This window comes from Diabrotica virgifera, chromosome 1 (genome assembly GCF_917563875.1).
Source record: "Diabrotica virgifera virgifera chromosome 1, PGI_DIABVI_V3a".
In the NCBI taxonomy this organism is placed as follows: Eukaryota; Metazoa; Arthropoda; class Insecta; order Coleoptera; family Chrysomelidae; genus Diabrotica; species Diabrotica virgifera.
In genome coordinates this window covers 249953892-249974760 of record NC_065443.1, presented here as the reverse complement: position 1 = coordinate 249974760, position 20869 = coordinate 249953892, and the positions used below count along the sequence as shown (strand labels likewise).

The 20869-nt window shown below is 33.5% G+C and overlaps 1 protein-coding gene across 3 annotated transcripts in view; it reads right to left on the bottom strand.

Annotated features, from left to right (window-relative positions):
* Positions 1-8292: 8292 nt before the first annotated feature.
* The window catches only part of LOC114329087 (intermembrane lipid transfer protein Vps13), a 176803-nt gene continuing 164226 nt past the window's right edge, over positions 8293-20869 (bottom strand). For all 3 annotated transcript variants that reach the window (XM_028278099.2, XM_028278098.2, XM_050648580.1), the window contains 5 exons: positions 18555-18750; positions 15709-15948; positions 15449-15629; positions 11234-11475; positions 8293-9061 (listed from right to left, as the gene is read on the bottom strand). In XM_028278099.2, the coding sequence (XP_028133900.2) occupies positions 8870-9061; positions 11234-11475; positions 15449-15629; positions 15709-15948; positions 18555-18750 (1051 nt within the window). In that variant the 3' untranslated portion in view covers positions 8293-8869. The remainder of the gene's footprint in view (positions 9062-11233; positions 11476-15448; positions 15630-15708; positions 15949-18554; positions 18751-20869) is intronic.

The window sequence follows — 20869 nt, the reverse complement described above, 5'->3', positions numbered from 1 at the left end:
TCAAGGATGTATTATTTGGTATGGCCATATATCGTCAGTGATGTGACAGTACCTCCTATCTGTTTTTTTCAAGAGATTTGTAAGATAGACTAAAAACTTGTTTCGGCCACCTCCTGTTTTCATATATTTTTTGACTTGTTTTGCAGTAAATTCAACTATCTATTTACTACAAAAAAAGTCAGAATACGTACGAAACCAGAAAGTGACCTTAAAAAATGTTTTTCGTCTCCTGCAAACCTCATGAAAAAACATATAGGAGGTATTGTCACATTACTGACGATATATTTCAGTGAATGTCTAAAAAATATACTGTGAATGTTCAAAGAACGTTCGTAGACATTCATGGAATGTTCTAACAAGACATTCAGTCTAAAAATATACTGTGAATGTCCAAAGAACATTCATGGAATGTTCCAACAAGACATTCAGTCTAAAAAATAGACTGTGAATGTCCAAAGAACATTCGTAGACATTCATGGAATGTTCCAACAGAACATTCTAAGAATATTTAAAATGCTGACACAGCACTTTCCTGGTACTTTCCAGGGACATTCGTGTGCATTTGGGGACATTCCAGGAATGTTTTCAATGTCCTGTGTGTACATTCTAGGAACATTCATGGAATGTTTTGTGTTATTAGGGGAGATCTCTAACGCGAGAATTTTAATGTCACCGTTGCATGTGGTTGTCTTTTTAAAGACAGATCACATGCGATGATTTTTTTGTGACGGATATTCTTAAGTTGGGGTTGATTTCATGTAATCGAATGAACTATCTTTCAGTAAAGTCGTCCCAGGAACGCAACTCATAAATATTGGCAATATCATTTTAAAGTCTTCTACTTTAAAATGTATCATATGTATCTGAATTGCCGATATAAATGAGTCAAATTAAATAAATTATTAGAAGAATTTTTTTACTAAGCAACAACATTTTTGTTTATATTAATAGTATTTTGTATTTTGACAACGGCACCCGATTTGGGCGTCGAAACGTTAATAAAAATCATTTTTTAATAATATTGTGGCTTATTTCCCATTCTAAATAGTTAAAACTTTTCAATGAGTTGTCTCAGATTCAGGATTTGTTCTCTTGTACCTTTACCCTTTACAAACCCCGCTTGTTCCTGAGGTTTTTAATCTGTTTTTGATGATATGCAACAAGATTTTACTAGCATGTGTTATTAGTGACAGTGTGCGGTAGTTTTCACATCTGGTAGTAGTTCCTTTTTTGTGTAGTGGGATATAAATTGAGGTACACCAATCAGATGGCCATTTTCCTGAATTCCAAACAGCGACACAGATAGAATGGATGATATGTAATCAATGTAATCCTTTGTCACCTAGTAACTGTAGTATTTCACATGGTATTGAATCAATGCCTGGGGATTTATTTCTCTTTAGTGATTTAATTGCATCTTTGACTTCAGCGAGTCAGACAGTAGGTTCTCTAGGGTAGTCAAAAGGCCACTGATTTTCTGCTGATACCTCGTTATTTTTATATAGCTCGCCACAGTAGTTTCGCCATGTTTCCAATATTTCATCATTATTAGGTATACAGTATCCAAAAACCCCCATTTGCAACCTGGCTGGTCAAGTGTCCCGAACATTTTTGCCTAATTATCCTGGAGTAATAGTCATATTTCGTAAAATAACATAAAAGTTATTTTCTCCTAAACATTTCAATTTATTTTTTTTTTTTGTTGGAAAAGGATAGTAAAATTCAATTATTTCTTTAATTAATATATTGAAAAACAGCATATAAAATTTATGCGGGAAATAACAACAAATAATATAAAAAAAGTGCAAAAATAGAATAACTAAATAGTTTCAGTGGTCCATAGATTGTGTTTAGAATTAAATAAAATCATACGTTTTTATTAGTCGTTACACTAAAATTTTACAATTTTTAATGAAATAATACTACATGAATAGGGTCATAAAAGCTTTATTTAAGTTTCGGGTTTCAGATGAGAAAACATGAGATTTCAGTGTATGTACGCCTTGGTAACAGATCGCATTGATCATGCCATCAAAACGTGCGAAAGGCTCTACCATGCCTCTACAAAAGTGGGTTTAAAGATCAATAAATCAAGGACACAAGTTTTTTTTTTTTTTTATATAAACAATATAAATACACCTAATCTACAAGATTAATCAGTATTTTTTCTTTAACCTAATTTCCCTAAAAAATGTTTGTAAACTAGATGTCACCTGGTCATCCTAGCTTTTTTTACATGAAATGTCCACTTCTTTGTTGTGGCTACACAGCACAGCACTGACTCTGCTTTTCACTAATTGCTCACGTATTTGTTGTGGCTACAATACAATGCACAACACTAACTAAGCCCGGCACAACTTCACACATTACACGAGCTCGAACGGTTTAGTCCTCTTGAGCCTTCGCATCTGGGGTTCGTTGACAAGAAGCTGAAGTGCTTCATGGTTGGGATGCTTATGGAGCCTGTCTTCATGTCTCCTGGCGACTTTCTTGATTTCATTTGGAATAGATTCGATTTTAAGATCTCTACGCAAATCGTCGTTCCGAACATACCAAGGAGCACATACAATATTCCTTAATATTCGGTTCTGGAGCGTTTCTAAATTTCGGTAATTACTTTTTTTGGTACAGCCCCATAATTGTAGGCCATAGGTCCACACCGGTTTCAATATCTGTTTGTAAATTAGTACTTTGTTCTGGATGGAAAGTTGAGAGTACCTACCTATTAGCCAATACATATTTTTGTACTTTATCTTCATCTGTTCAGTTTTCTTTTTAACGTGCTCCTTCCATTTTAGTTTGACGTCGAGATTTAAACCCAGGTATTTCGCTGTTTTTTTATTAGGAACAACGTTGTTGTTTAGGATAATTGGAAGATTATTGATTTTCTTGTTAGTGAAGTTAATATGAACTGACTTCTGTTCATTAAACTTTATACGCCATTTTTTGGACCAGCCTTCTATACCATTAATTGCATTTTGTAAGTTAATCGTAGATTCCTCTATAGTTGCTCATATCGTCATGACTGCTGTATCATCAGCAAATGTGGCCAGTTGGATGTTTTCCCTCTCCGGAATGTCAGATGTGTACAAAAGGTATAGTATTGGTCCAAGAACGCTACCTTGTGGAACCCCTGCATTTATTTGCTTTAACTCAGAGTACTCGTTTTCCATTTTAACTCTAAATGTTCGCTGGTGTAGGTATGACTTCAATATTTCAACGAGTTGCATAGGAAATATTTTCTTTAGCTTCATTAACAGACCGTCGTGCCATACTTTGTCAAATGCTTTTGCGATATCCAGGAATACTGTCGAACAAATTTTGTCCCCTTCCAGTGCTTTTTCTATTTCAGTTACTATTCGATGGATCTGGTCAATTGTGGAGTGTTTATCACGAAATCCAAATTGATGAGTTGGAATAATATTTTTTTGTTCAATTATATGGTTCATTCTTCGTAGTCGTAATTTTTCAAACACCTTTGAGATTATGGATAGTAAGGAGATTGGCCTGTATGATGTTAATTCATGGTTATCTTGTCCTACTTTTGGTATCATTATAACCTCTGCAGTTTTCCAAAGGATGGGAACATATCTAAGCCTAAAGGATGCATTTATTAGTGTAGTAAGCTTTACTATGGCTTTTCTAGGTAATTTTTTTAGTATCTCACCATTGATCAGGTCAAACCCAGGCGCTTTTTTTGTATTGATGTTTTTGATTAATTTTTGAACTTCTTTTGTAGTAGTCAGTTGTATGTTAAAGAATCAAAAGCTACTGGTTCATCGTCTACATGAGTTTCCCCAGGGTTTGGCTGAAATATGTTTTCTAAATAATCAGCGAACGCATCCACTTTCTCTTTGGGATTTCTTGCCCATGTTCTGTTTTCTTTTCGTAGAGGAGGTACATGCTGAACTGGCTTATTTATCTTTTTGGCTGCCTTCCAAAGGGAGTAATCGGTGCATTCATCATCAGTTAGTTCTCTCAGGTACTTATTGATTGATTCGTTTTTAATTTTCGAGATTTCCCTTTGCAGCTGTTGTGTGAGCCTATTAAGCTTATTTTTATTTTCTTTAATTCGAGTTCTTTGCCATATCTTCCGAGCCTTTCTTTTTTCCTGTATCAAGTCTCTAATTTCTTTGGGGTAATTGTTTCCTACTGTTTTTCTTTGGATTATAGGTGTGTTGTTCCACGCTGCCTGCTGGATGTTTATCATAAATAGATCTGAGTTCAGAGATCAGAGTTTTCACATCTGGTAGTAGTTCCTTTTTTGTGTAGTGGGATATAAATTGAGGTACACCAATCAGATGGCCATTTTCCTGAATTCCAAACAGCGACACAGATAGAATGGATGATATGTAATCAATGTAATCCTTTGTCACCTAGTAACTGTAGTATTTCACATGGTATTGAATCAATGCCTGGGGATTTATTTCTCTTTAGTGATTTAATTGCATCTTTGACTTCAGCGAGTCAGACAGTAGGTTCTCTAGGGTAGTCAAAAGGCCACTGATTTTCTGCTGATACCTCGTTATTTTTATATAGCTCGCCACAGTAGTTTCGCCATGTTTCCAATATTTCATCATTATTAGGTATACAGTATCCAAAAACCCCCATTTGCAACCTGGCTGGTCAAGTGTCCCGAACATTTTTGCCTAATTATCCTGGAGTAATAGTCATATTTCGTAAAATAACATAAAAGTTGTTTTCTCCTAAACATTTCAATTTATTTTTTTTTTTGTTGGAAAAGGATAGTAAAATTCAATTATTTCTTTAATTAATATATTGAAAAACAGCATATAAAATTTATGCGGGAAATAACAACAAATAATATAAAAAAAGTGCAAAAATAGAATAACTAAATAGTTTCAGTGGTCCATAGATTGTGTTTAGAATTAAATAAAATCATACGTTTTTATTAGTCGTTACACTAAAATTTTACAATTTTTAATGAAATAATACTACATGAATAGGGTCATAAAAGCTTTATTTAAGTTTCGGGTTTCAGATGAGAAAACATGAGATTTCAGTGTATGTACGCCTTGGTAACAGATCGCATTGATTATGCCATCAAAACGTGCGAAAGGCTCTACCATGCCTCTACAAAAGTGGGTTTAAAGATCAATAAATCAAGGACACAAGTGATGACAAACCTCGTTCTGAGTGAGAATTATCAATATGGCTGGAACAAGTATAGAACAAACAGCTACAAATATCTGGGGCACGAAATTCGCGTAAGCAGAGATAACCAGACCAATGAACTAATACGTAAAATAGGGTTGACTTGGGCGACTTATGGAAAGCTGAGAGATGTTTTCAAATCAGTTCTTCCCATCTGCTTAACGAGAAAGTCTTTGATCAATATGTGCTGCTGATTCTAACCTATGGTGTGGAAACGCTAATGCTCACTAAGACGCCCGTAAACAAAATTTGATCAACACAGAAGGCAATGGAACGGCCTATGTTGGGATTAACCCTGAGAGACCGAATAACTAACACAGAATTGCGCCGTAGCTCTAGAGTAACCGAAGCAATCAAAAGATTCATCATCATCCTCTTTGCCTTATCCCTATGCGGGGTCGGCTTCCTTCCCTAATTGCATTTCTCCATACAATTCTATCTTGGGTCATATCAATATTAATCCCCTTTACCAACATGTCCCACCTAATCGTCTCGCCCCAGGTCTTCTTTGGTCTTCCTCTCCTACTCCTTCCAGGAATCTGCACTTCAGCAATTCTTCGTATTGGGTGATTAGCGTCTCGACGTTGAACATGACCAAACGGTCTCAACCTATGCTCTCTCATTTTGGCATCAATTGGTGCCACACCTAGACTTCCCCTAATATACTCATTTTTAATTTTATCCTTTTTTGTCAATCCACTCATCCATCTAAACATTCTCATTTCCGCCACATGCATTCGTTGTTCCTCTTTCTTTTTCATTGCCCAACATTCAGTTCCGTACATCATAGCCGGTCTTATAGCTGTTTTATAGAATTTTCCCCTCAACTTCATTGGAATTTTCCTGTCGCACAGCACACCACTCGCTTCCTTCCACTTCATCCATCCAGCCCTAATTCTACTGCATGCATCTCCATCTATTTCTCCATTACTCTGTAATACCGATCCCAAGTACTTAAAACTATTGCTTTTTACAATCAGTTCACCATCCAAAGATACCATTTTATTTGTAGTAACTCCATCTTTAAATGAACATTGCAAATACTCTGTTTTTGTCCTACTAAGTTTTAAACCTTTTTCCTCCAGAGCTTGCCTCCACTGTTCCAGTTTTTGTTCTAAGTCTCTTTCACTATTTCCTACTAATACGACATCATCAGCATACATTAAGCACCATGGAATGTTACCCTGTAGTTTCGCTGTTATCTGGTCCAAAACTAATGAGAATAAATACGGACTAAGTACCGAGCCTTGGCGCAATCCTACTTTCACATGAAATTTATCAGTCCCTCCCACACCTGTCCTAACACTAGTCGTTACTCCCTCATACATATCCCTCACAATCTTTACATATTCACCAGGGACTCCTTTCTTATTGAGTGCCCACCACAGAATCTCTTGAGGAACTCTATCATATGCTTTCTTAAGATCAATGAATACCATATGAGCGTTTGTTTCTTTACTCCTGTATTTTTCCATCAACTGCCTTATAACGGCAATCAAAAGATTATCGACCTTAAAATGGAACTGGACAGGTCACGTCGCGAGAACGAACGAAGGACGGCAGATGGACAAAACGTATTCCCGAGTAGAGAGCCAGTCCAGGCGCCTTTCGAAATAGAGGACGACCACCAACGAGATGGACAGATGACCTGAAGGGATATACCAAAATTGGATGCTAGCGGCTCAGGACAGGAATTTGTGGGCTGAACTACGGAAGGCCTGCGTTCAGCAGTGGACAGGTATAGGCTGAATGATGATGATGTCATATACAACTGTAAAAATTTTGTACTTTCACTGCTTCTTATCTGGAAGCCGAAAAGTTAATAAGGCCATTATTTTTTCTAAACACATGGTATTATACTGTAAAACTGCAAGATAAAAAAAACTTTCGAAAAAAATCAACACTAAAACTGATTACATTCTTGTCTATAAAAAATAATGTTTCAAGATGTAATTGATACATTATAAAATTGAGGATCATGTATTTAACAAAAAAGATAGTTCAATTTTATTCAACTGCATTAAAATGGCAAGTTGGTACAAGATTTTTTTGCACGAACTATCTTCCAAATAACAACGGTTTTGTAAGATACTTAACAAATTATTAGATCTTTCAAGTGGACACCATTTGCGCAAATTTATAGGAACTTCATAGCTACAAAGAGCGAAATAAAAGCAGAACTGAAATTACATTTATTAGGATTTCAAGAAGACTGGAAAAAACTAATTCTAACAAAGTATTTGTTTTACTGAGAAGTTAAGACAGTTCTGTAGTTTATTTATACTCAGTAAATGCCAATAAAATCAGAAATAAGAAAATTATCGTCATAGTAAGATTTACGGTTTTTTAACATTTATATTCAGTACATCCACATACAGTGGGGTACATTCTAAAGGGTACATTATAGTCGGTGTGTGAGAGAGAAAGTATTCAAAATAATAAAATAACAAATTTTATATTATTTGTTATTTCATTATTTCGAATACACCGACTGGAATACTGCGCATAGACGCCATCCCCCACCGGCACCTTTAGGGTAAAAACATGCCGAAGATACAACGTCCATCAAGTTAGCAGAACACAGTTATTCTTATACCATAATTAAGTGTAAATTAAATGCAAATTTAATGTTCCAAGAAAAAATTTATTGCTCTGCTTCTTTAAAAGTTACCGCATGTTCTGCTTGATAATCAAGCTAGCAGAACAGTAGTTCAAAAATTGATAAATCATTTATAATTGAATGCCAAAGTATTCCCTGAATTAAATGCAAATTTAATGTTCCAAGAAAAAATTTATTGCTCTTCTTCTTTAAAAGTTATAGCATGTTCTGCTAACTTGATAATCAAGCTAGCAGAACAGTAGTTCAAAAATTTGATAAACCATTTATAATTGAATGCCAAAGTATTCTCTGCATTAAATGCAAATTTAATGTTCCAAGAAAAAATTTATTGCTCTTCTTCTTTAAAAGTGATCGCATGTTCTGCTAGCTTGATTATCAAGTTAGCAAGAACATGCGATAACTTTTAAAAGAAAAGAGCACTAAATTTTTTCTTAAAACATTAAATTTGCATTTAATTTACACTTAATTATGGTATAAGAATAACTGTGTTCTGCTGACTTTGTTCTGCTAACTTGATGGACGTGAAGATACATGGATGAGCGCGGTATAGGTTGCGATCGCGGTCGAGGTTTACATCGATGACGGGCACAACATACCGAAGATACTTTCCGTATCCTGTTTTGGCATCGACATCGCTGTAAACCGCGATGCAAGGTCGTGAGGGTGAACCGGTGACACATCCTTGGTATATGCGATCTCATAAGAAAATGAAGGTTTTGATATCGATGTAGCGACCGCGATCGCGGCCTACACCGCGCTCATCCATGTATCTTCGGCATGTTTTACCCTTAGAATCTGATCTGTGCAATGTACATCAGTTGTGGACTGGCCTCCCATATAGAGTAAAGGATAAAATTACGTTGGTGTTAGTATTTGTAGAATACATTATCCTCAACTCAAAAAGAAACATTTTTGTTGCTTAGATTATTAAAAAGAAAAATATTAACTCAAAACGACCACATACAACAACAAACAAAAGCATTACGATTAGTCTTTCATGTATAACATTGTTTCTGGAACTGGAGATAAATATTAAATAAGAAAGTACGCCGAAGCATTTTAAAGCATAAGAAATTAAGCTGTCCTAAGGGACTCCATTTTCTCGCAGATCTCTTCTCTTATTTGAGGGCTAACGATGAGCACCAGCTTGGTATTACTACTAGAACCGAACAGCTTCTTCTTCTTTTCTGAGGTAGTAATTTGAACACCTTTGGGGGTTACTTTTCCTGGAGCAGTGATTTCTTCCCAGGTATATGACCATTCGATCTGAAACAGATAAGGATATCGTTAAGAGCTGTTTAGATGTTTTACTCTGGTTCCTATGCCAATTTGTTTCATATTTAAGAAGATATAAATATAGTCTAAGATCCCACTGCAAAATCACTATGTTCATAACGTACGGTTTTACTCTGGTTCCTATACGCCCTGAGCTTCGCTGGTATCGCCACCTACTTAGCGGATTACTAGTACAACTTTCGTTGGAAATTTCGCTGGAAAGAGAAATGTGTTGCCTATCCTCTGTGAGTTTTGCTGGTATGGCTGGTATCGCCATCTAGCGGATGACTTACTGTTTCGGCCGGAAATTTAAAGAGGAAATGAGAAAAGCAGATAATAATTGTTTCAAACTTATTATTTAATTCTTATCGTGTAATATTTACAACGTTAAGAAGTAAATGGATTGTAATCGATAGTTAATATCAATCAGTAAGTACAGAATTTATTATTAATTATGATTATTTTTAAGATTTTGCTTATCGTTTTGAAGTTTATGTTGACAGATAATATTAGAAACAATTTATTCTGCAAAAAAGTATAATAATTTAATATAATTATAGTATAATACTTCTTAAAATATTAAATTATGCATTTATTGCACCTAAATAATTAATTAAGAGCGTAAACGTAAAATTTCGCACCAACTCTTTTTAAATGCATTATTTATTTCGAATCCCGAGAGAACCAATAAGTATATTTGAAAAATTTAAACGCAGAATTAAAGACTACATTATTATCCTCTTCTTTTGTATTATTATTATCGAGGGTCAAAAGTCCCTGAAAATTTCTGTTTATTTAAATCAGTTACATGGGTGAAAAAAGAGAAAATTTAGTGTGATTTTTAATTTTAAATTTCTCGTTCAAAAGAAACTTTTTGTTTATTCTAAGGAACTTTCGGCCTTTTAAATGAGACATTTAGTAAAAATTATATGCAACTCTTAATGCAGAACGTCAAATTTCCAGTTAAAATTCACTGACTTGTCACTACTGGCGCTCGCGAATTTTTAATTATCCCTCTACCTACGAGCTCAGAGCGGATACCAATTTGTTTCATATTTAAGATATATAGGCTAAGATCCCACTGCAAAATCACGTCGTTCATAACGTATTTATTAAAATCACATTTTTATATAAAAAGAATAGGAGAATAATTGACAGCAGGTTGCCATTCAAAAAAATCTTCAGAGCAGCGGTAGATAGAGTAAAGATAGTGATGATGATATCCAACCTCCGATTGGGAGACGGCACTTAAAAAGATACTTTACACTTCTCGCATATTTATGCAAGATTTTTTAGATATTATGCAGCCTGAAATTCCCATAAAAAGATGGTTTCATTCTGTATCAAATCGCCATTTCATAAGAGATAAATAGATTGAGATGTAATCACGCGCTTACCCTCCTCCATATGTTCAGTTTGGGTATCACAGAGTCACCTAACTGTGAGTGTGGAAAAGAATGTGATCTACTACATATTCTCCTCGAATGTTCCCATCAATCGGTACAAATAAACAAATTTTATGATAATCTTAATATTTTAAAAATTGCACTTCCCGTCTACCTGAACAATTTGATTTTTTCTGAAGATATGAATACATTAAAAACAATTTACGAACATATCAAAAACTGTAAATATAAATTGTAGCAATATAATTATCCCAGTATTTAAGTAGTTTTGTTAAAACAAAACAGGCATGTTTGTTAAAAAAAAAACAAACATGTGTGTTTTGTTGTTAATTTTTTAACCCTGTAGATTTAAGTAATTATTGTATATTATAATTAAAAAAAAAGAACAAGAAAAAAAAAACAAAAAAAAAAACAAAAAAAAACCAAAAAAAAAAGAGAAAAAAAACTAAGAAGATGTAAACCTTTGAGATGTTGAATCGGGTTTATGTCTTAGCGTAGTAAAAATTAAAAAAAAAAAGAATAAAAAAATACAAAAAAAAGAAATATATACAAAAAAAAATATTTACATCCAAAACAGTGTATTTTTTTAGATAGTAGTATATTAGTTTGTTATGTACATATATTTAGACTTAGAAATACAGAAAAAATTCCTCTGATTGAAAAAAAATTGTTTCTTTTTAAAATAAATTGTCTGGCTAATTGGCTCAGCCAAGGCCATCAAATTCACACAAAAAAATACAGCTAAAGTGACACTTACCTGCCATCCTCCGAAGATGTCGTTATGCATAAGATAAGCCACTCTGCGGTCAGTCAACAACAAAACTTCCTTTTTTTCTACGACAATATAATGCGCCACATAAACGTCAGTTTTGGCATATTTTCCTTTGGAAATATGGTTGAGATATCTGTTGCCAGTAGCTTCGTGTAAGTTATAGGGCCGTACTAGCTTATCAGAATGTAAAAATCTTGGGGCTCGCAGTCTTAACGTATCTTCACCACCTAAAAAATTTAAAATTTTTAAAATCGCGAACAAACAACAGTATAATAGATTAAGGATTGTAAATAGGTTATTTATAAAAAAAGAAATAGCATAACACTGTTCTGGGGCTATTTTTTTGTGGCTCATATTTTTTTTGTATTTTGAGAACGATTTACGAAGTGTAAATGGAAACGTAAAAATAAACTTATTGTTATAATATGGATAATGTATGAGTCGCCCGAGAGACAGTATAAAGAAAAAATAAAGTATAATATCAAGTAGTATTTACCAGCAATAAAAGGGATCAGACGTGGAAAGGCTATAGTCCAAGAGGCAGCGCTGAAAAATCTCTTTGAATTTACTAAAGCTAGATTTTTCACAGTTGATTACTGTGATTGTGTAGAGAAACATACTGCGGTCGGTCAAGCGAAACGTAGAACAGGAGTCACTGAGAGGGTATCAAAGTTGCTTTCCTACGAAGGTAATTAAATCCATTTACTAAGGTTGAAAATCAGTACACACATTCTAAATTAAATATAAATAAAAGTTATTATAGTCGGTCAGCTGTATGACGGGACAGAGTCGGTCGGTCGGCCCCAGTGAATGTACAGGGTTATTCACTATATTTTGACCCCCTTGTAGACTGATTTATTTACAGAATTAGAAAAAAATATATAATATAAAAGTTATTAGATTTTTAAATTATGATTTTTTGACATATGGTCTACACACACACACACACACATATATATATATATATATATATATATATATATATATATATATATATATATATATATATATATATATATAGACATATTGCGTGTCTACTTAAGTTGGAAACATATGGGAAACTTTTTTATTATTAATTTTACGAAAAAAAGTTATTCTTTATAAAAAGTTCTGCATGCCCCAAAACCTAAGATTCAATCATCAGATATCAAATTTTCTCAATATTATACGAGGTATGTCAAAAAATATGAATTTCGGTCAAGGATAAAGTACCTTTATTTCTCTCAATATCGAAAATTCTTATGATAAAAAGTTGTTTGGAATTAAAAACTAAGATCAAATATGCAATTGCATGCTTCTAATTGGAAAAAAAAATTTCTCAAAGTTATGGATACCCAACATCGTTTTTAATTATTACAAATATGATAACTCGTTTATTATTCATTTTATGACCAAAAGTTATTCTTCATAAAAAGCTTTGCATGGTCCAAAATCTAAGACACAACCATGATATATCAACTTTTATTAATTTTATACGAGGTGTGTCAAAAAATATGAAAATCGCTGAAGATTATAGTACCTTTATATTTCACAATATTTCAATTAGAAGGATGTTATTGCATATCAAAACATAGTTTTTAATTCTAAACAACTTTTTTAATAGCCGTTTTCAATATTATGAAAAATAAAGGTACTTTACTCTTGAGTGAAATTCATATTTTTTGACATACCTCGTAAAAAATTAATAAAATGTGATATCTGATGGTTGCATCTTCGGCCTTAGGACATACAGAGCTTTTTATAAAGAATACCTTTTTTTCGTAAAAGTAATAATAAAAGAGTTATCGTATGTGTAATAAATAAAAACGAAGTATCAATAAATTTGAGAAAAATTTGGAAAATATTTTTTTCCAATTAGAACAATGTAATTGCATATTTGATCTTAGTTTATATTTCCAAACAACTTTTCATAATAAGAATTTTCGATATTGAGAGAAATAAAGGTACTTTACTCTTGAACGAAGTTCATATTTTTTGACATACCTCGTATAATATTGAGAACATTTGATATCTGATGATTGAATCTTAGGTTTTAGAGCATGCAGAACTTTTTATAAAGAATAAATTTTTTTCGTAAAATGCATAACAAAAAAGTTTCCCATATGTTTCCAACTTAAGTAGACACGCTGTATATCGTACTAGTGACGTCATCCATTTGGGCGTGATGACGTAATCGACTATTTTTTAAATGGGAATAGGGGTCGAGTGCTAGCTCATTTGAAAGGTTATTCAATTCCATATTCAGTAATAAAAACATTAACATGATTAATTACACAGGGTATACAAAAAAAATGTTTTAATTAAATTAATTGTTTAATTAACAATTCAAAATTTTTTTGGACACCCTGTATAAATAATGATCTTAATGTTTATAGTACTGTATAGAGAATTGAATAACCTTTTAAATGAGCTAGCACACGACCCCTATTCTCATTTAAAAAAATATTCGATTATACACTAGTACGATATATATGTCAAAAAATCATAATTAAAAAATCGAATATCTTTCGGATAAAATCAAGGATAAATCGGATTAAAATCGGATATCAAGGGGGTCAAAATATAGTGAATAACCGTGTACATTCATTGGGGCCGACCGACCGGCTCTGTCCCGTCATACAGCAGTTTTCACATCTGGTGGTAGTTTCTTTTTTGTGTAGTGGGATATAAATTGAGGTACACCAATCAGATTGACCGACTATAATAACTTTTATTTATGTTTAATTTAGAATGTGTATACTGATTTTCAGCTTTAGTAAATTGAAATAATTACCTTCGTAGGAAAGCAACTTTGATACCCTCTCAGTAACCCTTGTTCTACGTTTCGCTTGACCGACCGCAGTATGTTTCTCTACACAATTACAGTAATCAATTGTGAAAAATTTAGCTTTAGTAAATTCAAACAGATTTTTCAGCGCTGCCTCTCCGTCTACTACTAGCATCGGCGGATGATATTGACATTGTGGGAAACACAGTTACCAATATGAAGCAGACTTTCAGTAAATTTGAGGTAGAATAGGGCAAAATGATTTACAATTCATTCAAATAACTTTGAAAGAGTGGAGTGTTAAATATCTCAGAGCAACAATCACTGCAGATAACGATATCACGGAAGATATTAAAGGGAGAATTCAGGCAACAACCAAATGTATGTATAACATCCACAATACTATTAAATGTAAGAGCCTAACACGAACATCAAAGATCAGAATATATATTATAAAACAGTGATTAGACCGGTGCTCATGTATAGGTGTGAGATGTGGACACTGACCAAAGCAATTGAAAGAAAACTTAAGATGTTTTGGGAGAAAAATCCTCACAAGCATCTTTGGACCTTATCACGATCCTAATAGCAATCAATACCGAATGAGAACAAATGCTGAGGTCAAGCAGATGTATAGGGCGAGCGACGTAGTCCAAGAAATTAAATCCCAACGTCTAAGATGTCCACAAACTCCCTAATAACCGTTTTGCCAAGTTAATCTGGGAGGAAGGCCTTTAGGACGCCCACGAATGCGATGGAGAGACAATATATGGTCAGGCTTAAAAACAATGGGGCTACCCACTGACCCAACTAACATGGACGACCGTTAGGGTAAGAACAAAACAAGTGGGTCGCGGTGGAGGTGTCGGTCGCGGTGGAGGTTTACATCGATGCTTTTGAAAATAAAATGAGTTTGTTTTACATGGATGTCTACTCCGCGGCCTACAAGGATGCTTCCCTGTGATTGGTCCGTTCGAAGCCAAGTTGTCATTACCTGCGCTATCTGAGTTGATACTTTTTATATAATCTTTTTGTATTCAGTTTATTTTTGGATTTCTAAAGCACTTAAATACAGTCAATTTTTGAAATATGAAGGAGCTGATTATTTACAGCTGACATTTCATCACTATTATCACTTGACCGACACAACATCGCAAAAGCACAGTCTTTTTGTCATTCAAATTTCATTAAAATACATCACTTGATAGTGGTTATAGCTCGACTGACAGCGCAGATGACCTCCTTGCTATGTGCTGTCGACATCGACCGCGACTTAACTAGTAGCATCCACCGCGACCTACACCTCCACCTCGACCTACTTGTTCTGTTCTTACCCTTAGAGATGGAAGCGTGTTGTGCAGTGTCAGCCAAGACCCACCCCGGGTTGTAGTGCTTCGAGAAGAAGGATTATTTAACAAAACTTTGTATCTTACCTTCGGCTGCTCTTTTGACTACATCTAACGAATCACTGGCGAAGTCCACGACACCAGCAACTGGACGGGTAACTAGGCCTACAGCTCCTTTTCCTAAACCCTTAAAGAAGCCCTCCACTCCTTCTTCCTTGGCACCTTCCACTGGTTTTGTAAATACTCCAGTTACACCAGAATACACACCCTGCAAGAGATAATTTAAGTTAAGGTCTAGATACACAAAAAGTTAATCCAGTAGATTTATGTTTCTAGTAACAACTTACCATAACCAAACCTTTTCCACTTCGAGCTAAACCTTCTTGTACGTTCTGGGGCTTCCTGTTCTGCTTTTCTCTTCGTTTCCTTTGGAAGTCGTCATCGAAGGTGAGAGCAGCGATACCTTTGCCCATAGCTCCGGTAATCTTTGACATAGCACCTGCAGCACCACCTACAGTGTGTCCGAACAAACTCCTGACTCCCAACGCTAAACCTTCGACGAATTCACCTGGTCCCTGGATCGCACCCTTAAGACGAGAAAAATTTTTGAGATATTGGTTAGTGTCTGAATTATAAAGAGAGAAAAGTTAAAGACAAAATGGCATCTAATAAGCGATAAATGTTTGAATAATATACTAAATGACATATAAATCCGATCATCCATTATACAGGGTGTACTAAAAAGGTAGGTCATAAATTAAATCACATATTCTGGGACCAAAAATAGTTCGATTGAACCTAACTTACCTTAGTTCAAATGTGCACATAAGAAAGTTACAGCTCTTTGAAGTTACAAAATGAAAATCGATTTTTCCAACATATCGAAAACTATTAGAGATTTTTTATTGAACATTGACATGTAGCATTCTTATGTCAGGACAGCCCGAGATGTAACATGAACCTATTTAGATAGCTGTGCGAATGTTGCCTTGTTTCTAAACAGAATCGCTGGGGTGGGGAGCTTCTACATGAATAAAACAGAGTTGGATTCAGAATAATTAATAATATTTATTGAATTAGTTTCGAATATAACACAAATTAATATACACTTATTTAACTAATTACACTAATAGTATTGACTAATCACAAAAAACAAAAAGTTATCTTAAATTTAAAATTAATATGTTAATGTAGGATATGCACACGTTTGAAATATACTTTTGTTTACCGTATATTTATAACATAAAGTTTTACAATAAAAATAATCAATGATCAAAAACAAAAAAATATTTTTATTGTCCAGAAAATAATGTCATTTTATTATGAATAATTATTTTACTTTTACTAGTATCACTATCTATAATTGTTTTATTATAATAATGAATTCGGACGTTAATGTAGGTGAAAATTATTAATTTTAATAAATTGGAATAATGTGACTCTAAAAAGGAATAATGTTTGAAATGGTTGTTTTTAAGTTCTTAAATAATAATTGTTCTGTTAATTCTTTTAATATTTGGATATTAACATTAATACGTTTATTAACGTTTATGTGGCACTGTAGCACTTTTTCGGCAGTAGAGCAAATAATAACAACATCTTCGGATGGATAAGTTAAATTTAATGTATCTCTTTGGTTGATGAATGATATCAACAAGTCTGCTCGGTCTCCTATAAGTGCGTTTACACAATCTTCACATTTCAAAATTCTCGATATTTTATAAATGACATATCCTGAAATGTATATAATAACTTTCAGTTCTAAAGGAATACAATTTCCTCAAAACTATCCCTTAGTTCTAAATGTTTTAACATTTTTTATAAGCTGCCTTAAACTGTGTAGCAGTTGGATTATTGTTATAACCCCCCATTGATCTAATTAACCCCAAAAAAAGTTTTTTTTTAAGTTATATTACATTGCATTAATATAAATCATATTTAGAATCAACTATTGAGCATATATTTAAAAAAAATAAACAAAGCAATACAGTGCTAAAATAAGTAACTCAGTACTTTTTACAATTACAAACAATCTGGCATAATACCACCGTGGTGTCGAATGTAAACAAAGCGGCATTGGAATTTAGAGCTTCGAACATTATCAGCGGTTCTCGTCACGATACGAAGCTAATGTCGACTCCAATTGGTGGAATCGCTTAGGTAGGGATAAAGAAGAATTTGACACGCTGCGCAATGAACGATGTTACATCTCGGGGTTTTCATTAATCTAAGGTCAGCACCATCTTAAAAAAAAGTAACAGTGAAATTTGTGCACTCCATAAAAAATTTATGGGGGTTCTCTTAAAATCCTCACATTTTTTTGTACGTTCCAATTAAATTATTATTGTGGTGCCATTAGTTAAACACAATGTTTTGAAAAGTTTTTTGCCTCTTATTAATTTTTTTCGATAAGCCAGTTTTTATCGAGGTATTTTGAATATGTGTAAAATCTACCACATATTATGTGTGAATGTAACACCAGTAAGATTATGAAATATTATTTTCATAATAGTATTGCCAGGTTTCTATAATCTTACTTAACCAAATACAAATAATATGTGGTGGGTTTTACAAATGTTTAAAATATCTCGATAAAAACTGGCTTATCGAAAAAGTGCTAAGAGGCAAAAAAGTTATAAAACCAATGTGTTTAACTAATGGTACCACAATAATATTTTAATTGGGACGTACAAAAAATTTGGGGGGTTTAAGGGAACAAAACCCCCATACAATTTTTATGGGGTGCACAAATTTCACTGTTATTTTTTTAAGATGTAACTGCCATAATAATGCCACATGTCACATGTCCATTTTTAATAAAAAATCTCTATAGTTTTCAATATATTGGAAAAAATCAATTTTTATTTTGTAGCTTCGAAGGGCTGTAAAATTTTTATGTGCACATTTGTACTATGGTAAGTTAGGTTCAATCGAACTATTTTTGGTCTCAGAATATGTGGTTTAATTTATGACCAATCTTTTCGGTATATGGGACCATAAAATTTTTTTCCCGGAAGCCGTCACGGAGCTGTACACTATTTTTTGTTATATTTGCGTATCCCTGTTTTCACAAAGTCATTACCAGAAAACTAGAAAAACAGACTGTTACACAAAATTGATGAAAAAAGAACGGAAGATAGATGCGCAAAAATTTTAATGAAATCTGTATATGTAATCGATTTATTCTACTTACCTGGAATGGTTCATAAAACAAATCTTCAACACCCTTGGTAATACCTAATACTAGGCCGTATGGGTTTCCTAAGACATCCAATCCCAAAACTAACACATAAAATTGTTTAATAGCTTGTCCTACATAATGACTAGTTGCTTCACTAATCAATTGCTTCTGCGTAAGGAAAGTGAAGTTCCTTTCGAAGAATGCTAACCTGAAAAAATATATAAAAAAAAAACTTAAAAAAGTATGTACAAGGAAAAGATAAAGAAATGGTAAAATAATGATTTTTGATGGATGCACATTCGAGGATGTTTTAATCATAATATTTTTGAGATTATATTGATGATAGTGCATTAAGATCTCATATGCGTATAAACTAGTGGCAAAAATAGTTCTTCTGATTGTGATTTTAGGTTTATCAACACAATTACATTTCTATTCTACTGTTTTATATTTCTGTTTAACACATTGCCTGCCACGCCGCTCATATACCGGGTGGTGAATCGTAAAACGGGCCATAGGAAACCCAATGTACAATTTTAAACTGTTGAATTCCTGCTTCCCTAATTATTTTACATCAAAAGTCATGAGAGAATATTTGTAGAGAACTGAAATCTGTATTAAAATCAAAAGTTAAAATTGTTCTACGATTTAAACGCATTCCAAAATTTTGAAAAATATAATACATTTGCCGCAGTAGGTATGTGTGTAAAAGTTAGGCCACGCCACACGTTACTTTAACTTAATTTAACTGACAATGCTCACACCATTGACTGAATAAAAAATCTTTATTATTAATATTTTCTCCGCAACTGAGGGTATCTTATCAACTGTATTGTTTTTAAACAATAAATGATAAAATAAAAATATTGACAGTTCAAAAATGTGAAAATAATAACTTCATTGTGACACATTATTGCACTGTGTGTGGCCTAATTTTGGGCTGAAAACTGAAAAATGTATTACATTTTTACAAAATTTTGGAATATGTTTAATTCGTAGAACAATTTTAACAATTGTTTTCAATACAGATTTCAATCCTCTACAAATAGTTTCTAATGTCTTTTGATGTAAAATAATTAGGGAAGCAGGAATTCAGCAGCTTAGAATTTTACATAGTTTCCTATGGCCCGTTTTCCAATTCATCACCCGGTATGAGAGACACAGATATTTCGCCAGGTCGCTCATTTTTTATATACACGTATGACTAACTTTCATGGCCGTGGATATCAGTGGCCTCTGAGAGTAGTAACCCGATTAAAGCGTGGCACGCAATGTGTTAATGTTGGATGTATTTCTCACTCTACAGATATATTCTCGTGTTTACATAATTATTTAATAAAATATGGAAATGGATTCAACACAAACGACGAAAATTCGAGATTTTTGAATGGCAACACTGGCAATACTGTATCGCACCAGAGTTTCACCAGTCAGTCAACGACGAGTGGCGTCGTGGCATGATTTAGTCATTCAATTGGAAGGGTTCAATTGGAACAGTACTGTACTGTTTCCTGTGACTACCAATGTTTATTAGTAACGTCAGTTAGTAGTCAGGTAGTTAGTCAGGTCAAGAGGAATCAGTGTCCATTCGACGAAAAAGGCTCCCACAAACCCTAAATGTATTGGCAGCTCACCAGGAGAGAGCCAAAGCAATAATTGCCCTTCGTGAAGAAGGTTACACATATCAAGAAATAGCAAACAAATTGGGTACCGCAAAACCATGTGAAATGAAAGTTTCTAAACGTTATCAAAATAATGAAACGACAAAATCAGCAAAAAGAACAGACAGAAAACCAGAAGTTGGTTCAAAACGATGTACGCAAAATATGCCGCCTGTTTTTAGAAGATCGTCACAGATTCTTATTCTCAGGTCATTAATCTTTAAGGATGATGAGGATTAATATATTCCATTTTTTATCAACAACTTAGAGTCTGTTTAATATTTTCGTAGTCTACTAAATAATGTAACAACATTAATCTCTATTATGCAATAATATTAACTTATAACAAAGTTTGTGGCTCGATATAAATACCTAGCTAGCCCAACATAGATATATTTAGTAAGACCTTATAATAATTTTCATCACTTAAAGTTCAATATTTATTAGTTCTTACTTAGTTAATGAATCCTTTATGAAAATTACTGTAATTATCATTTTTTTACTCTATTTTATATAATAAAAAAATATTCTGTAAAAATAAAGACACGCAAGACTATGCTCTTGATAGAATTCGAACCTGTCCAGATAGAGTCCAACTTTTTTGTGTCCATTTCCTACTACTCTGTAGCACCACAGCTTAAGAGGCAACAGTAGCGATCAACAGGT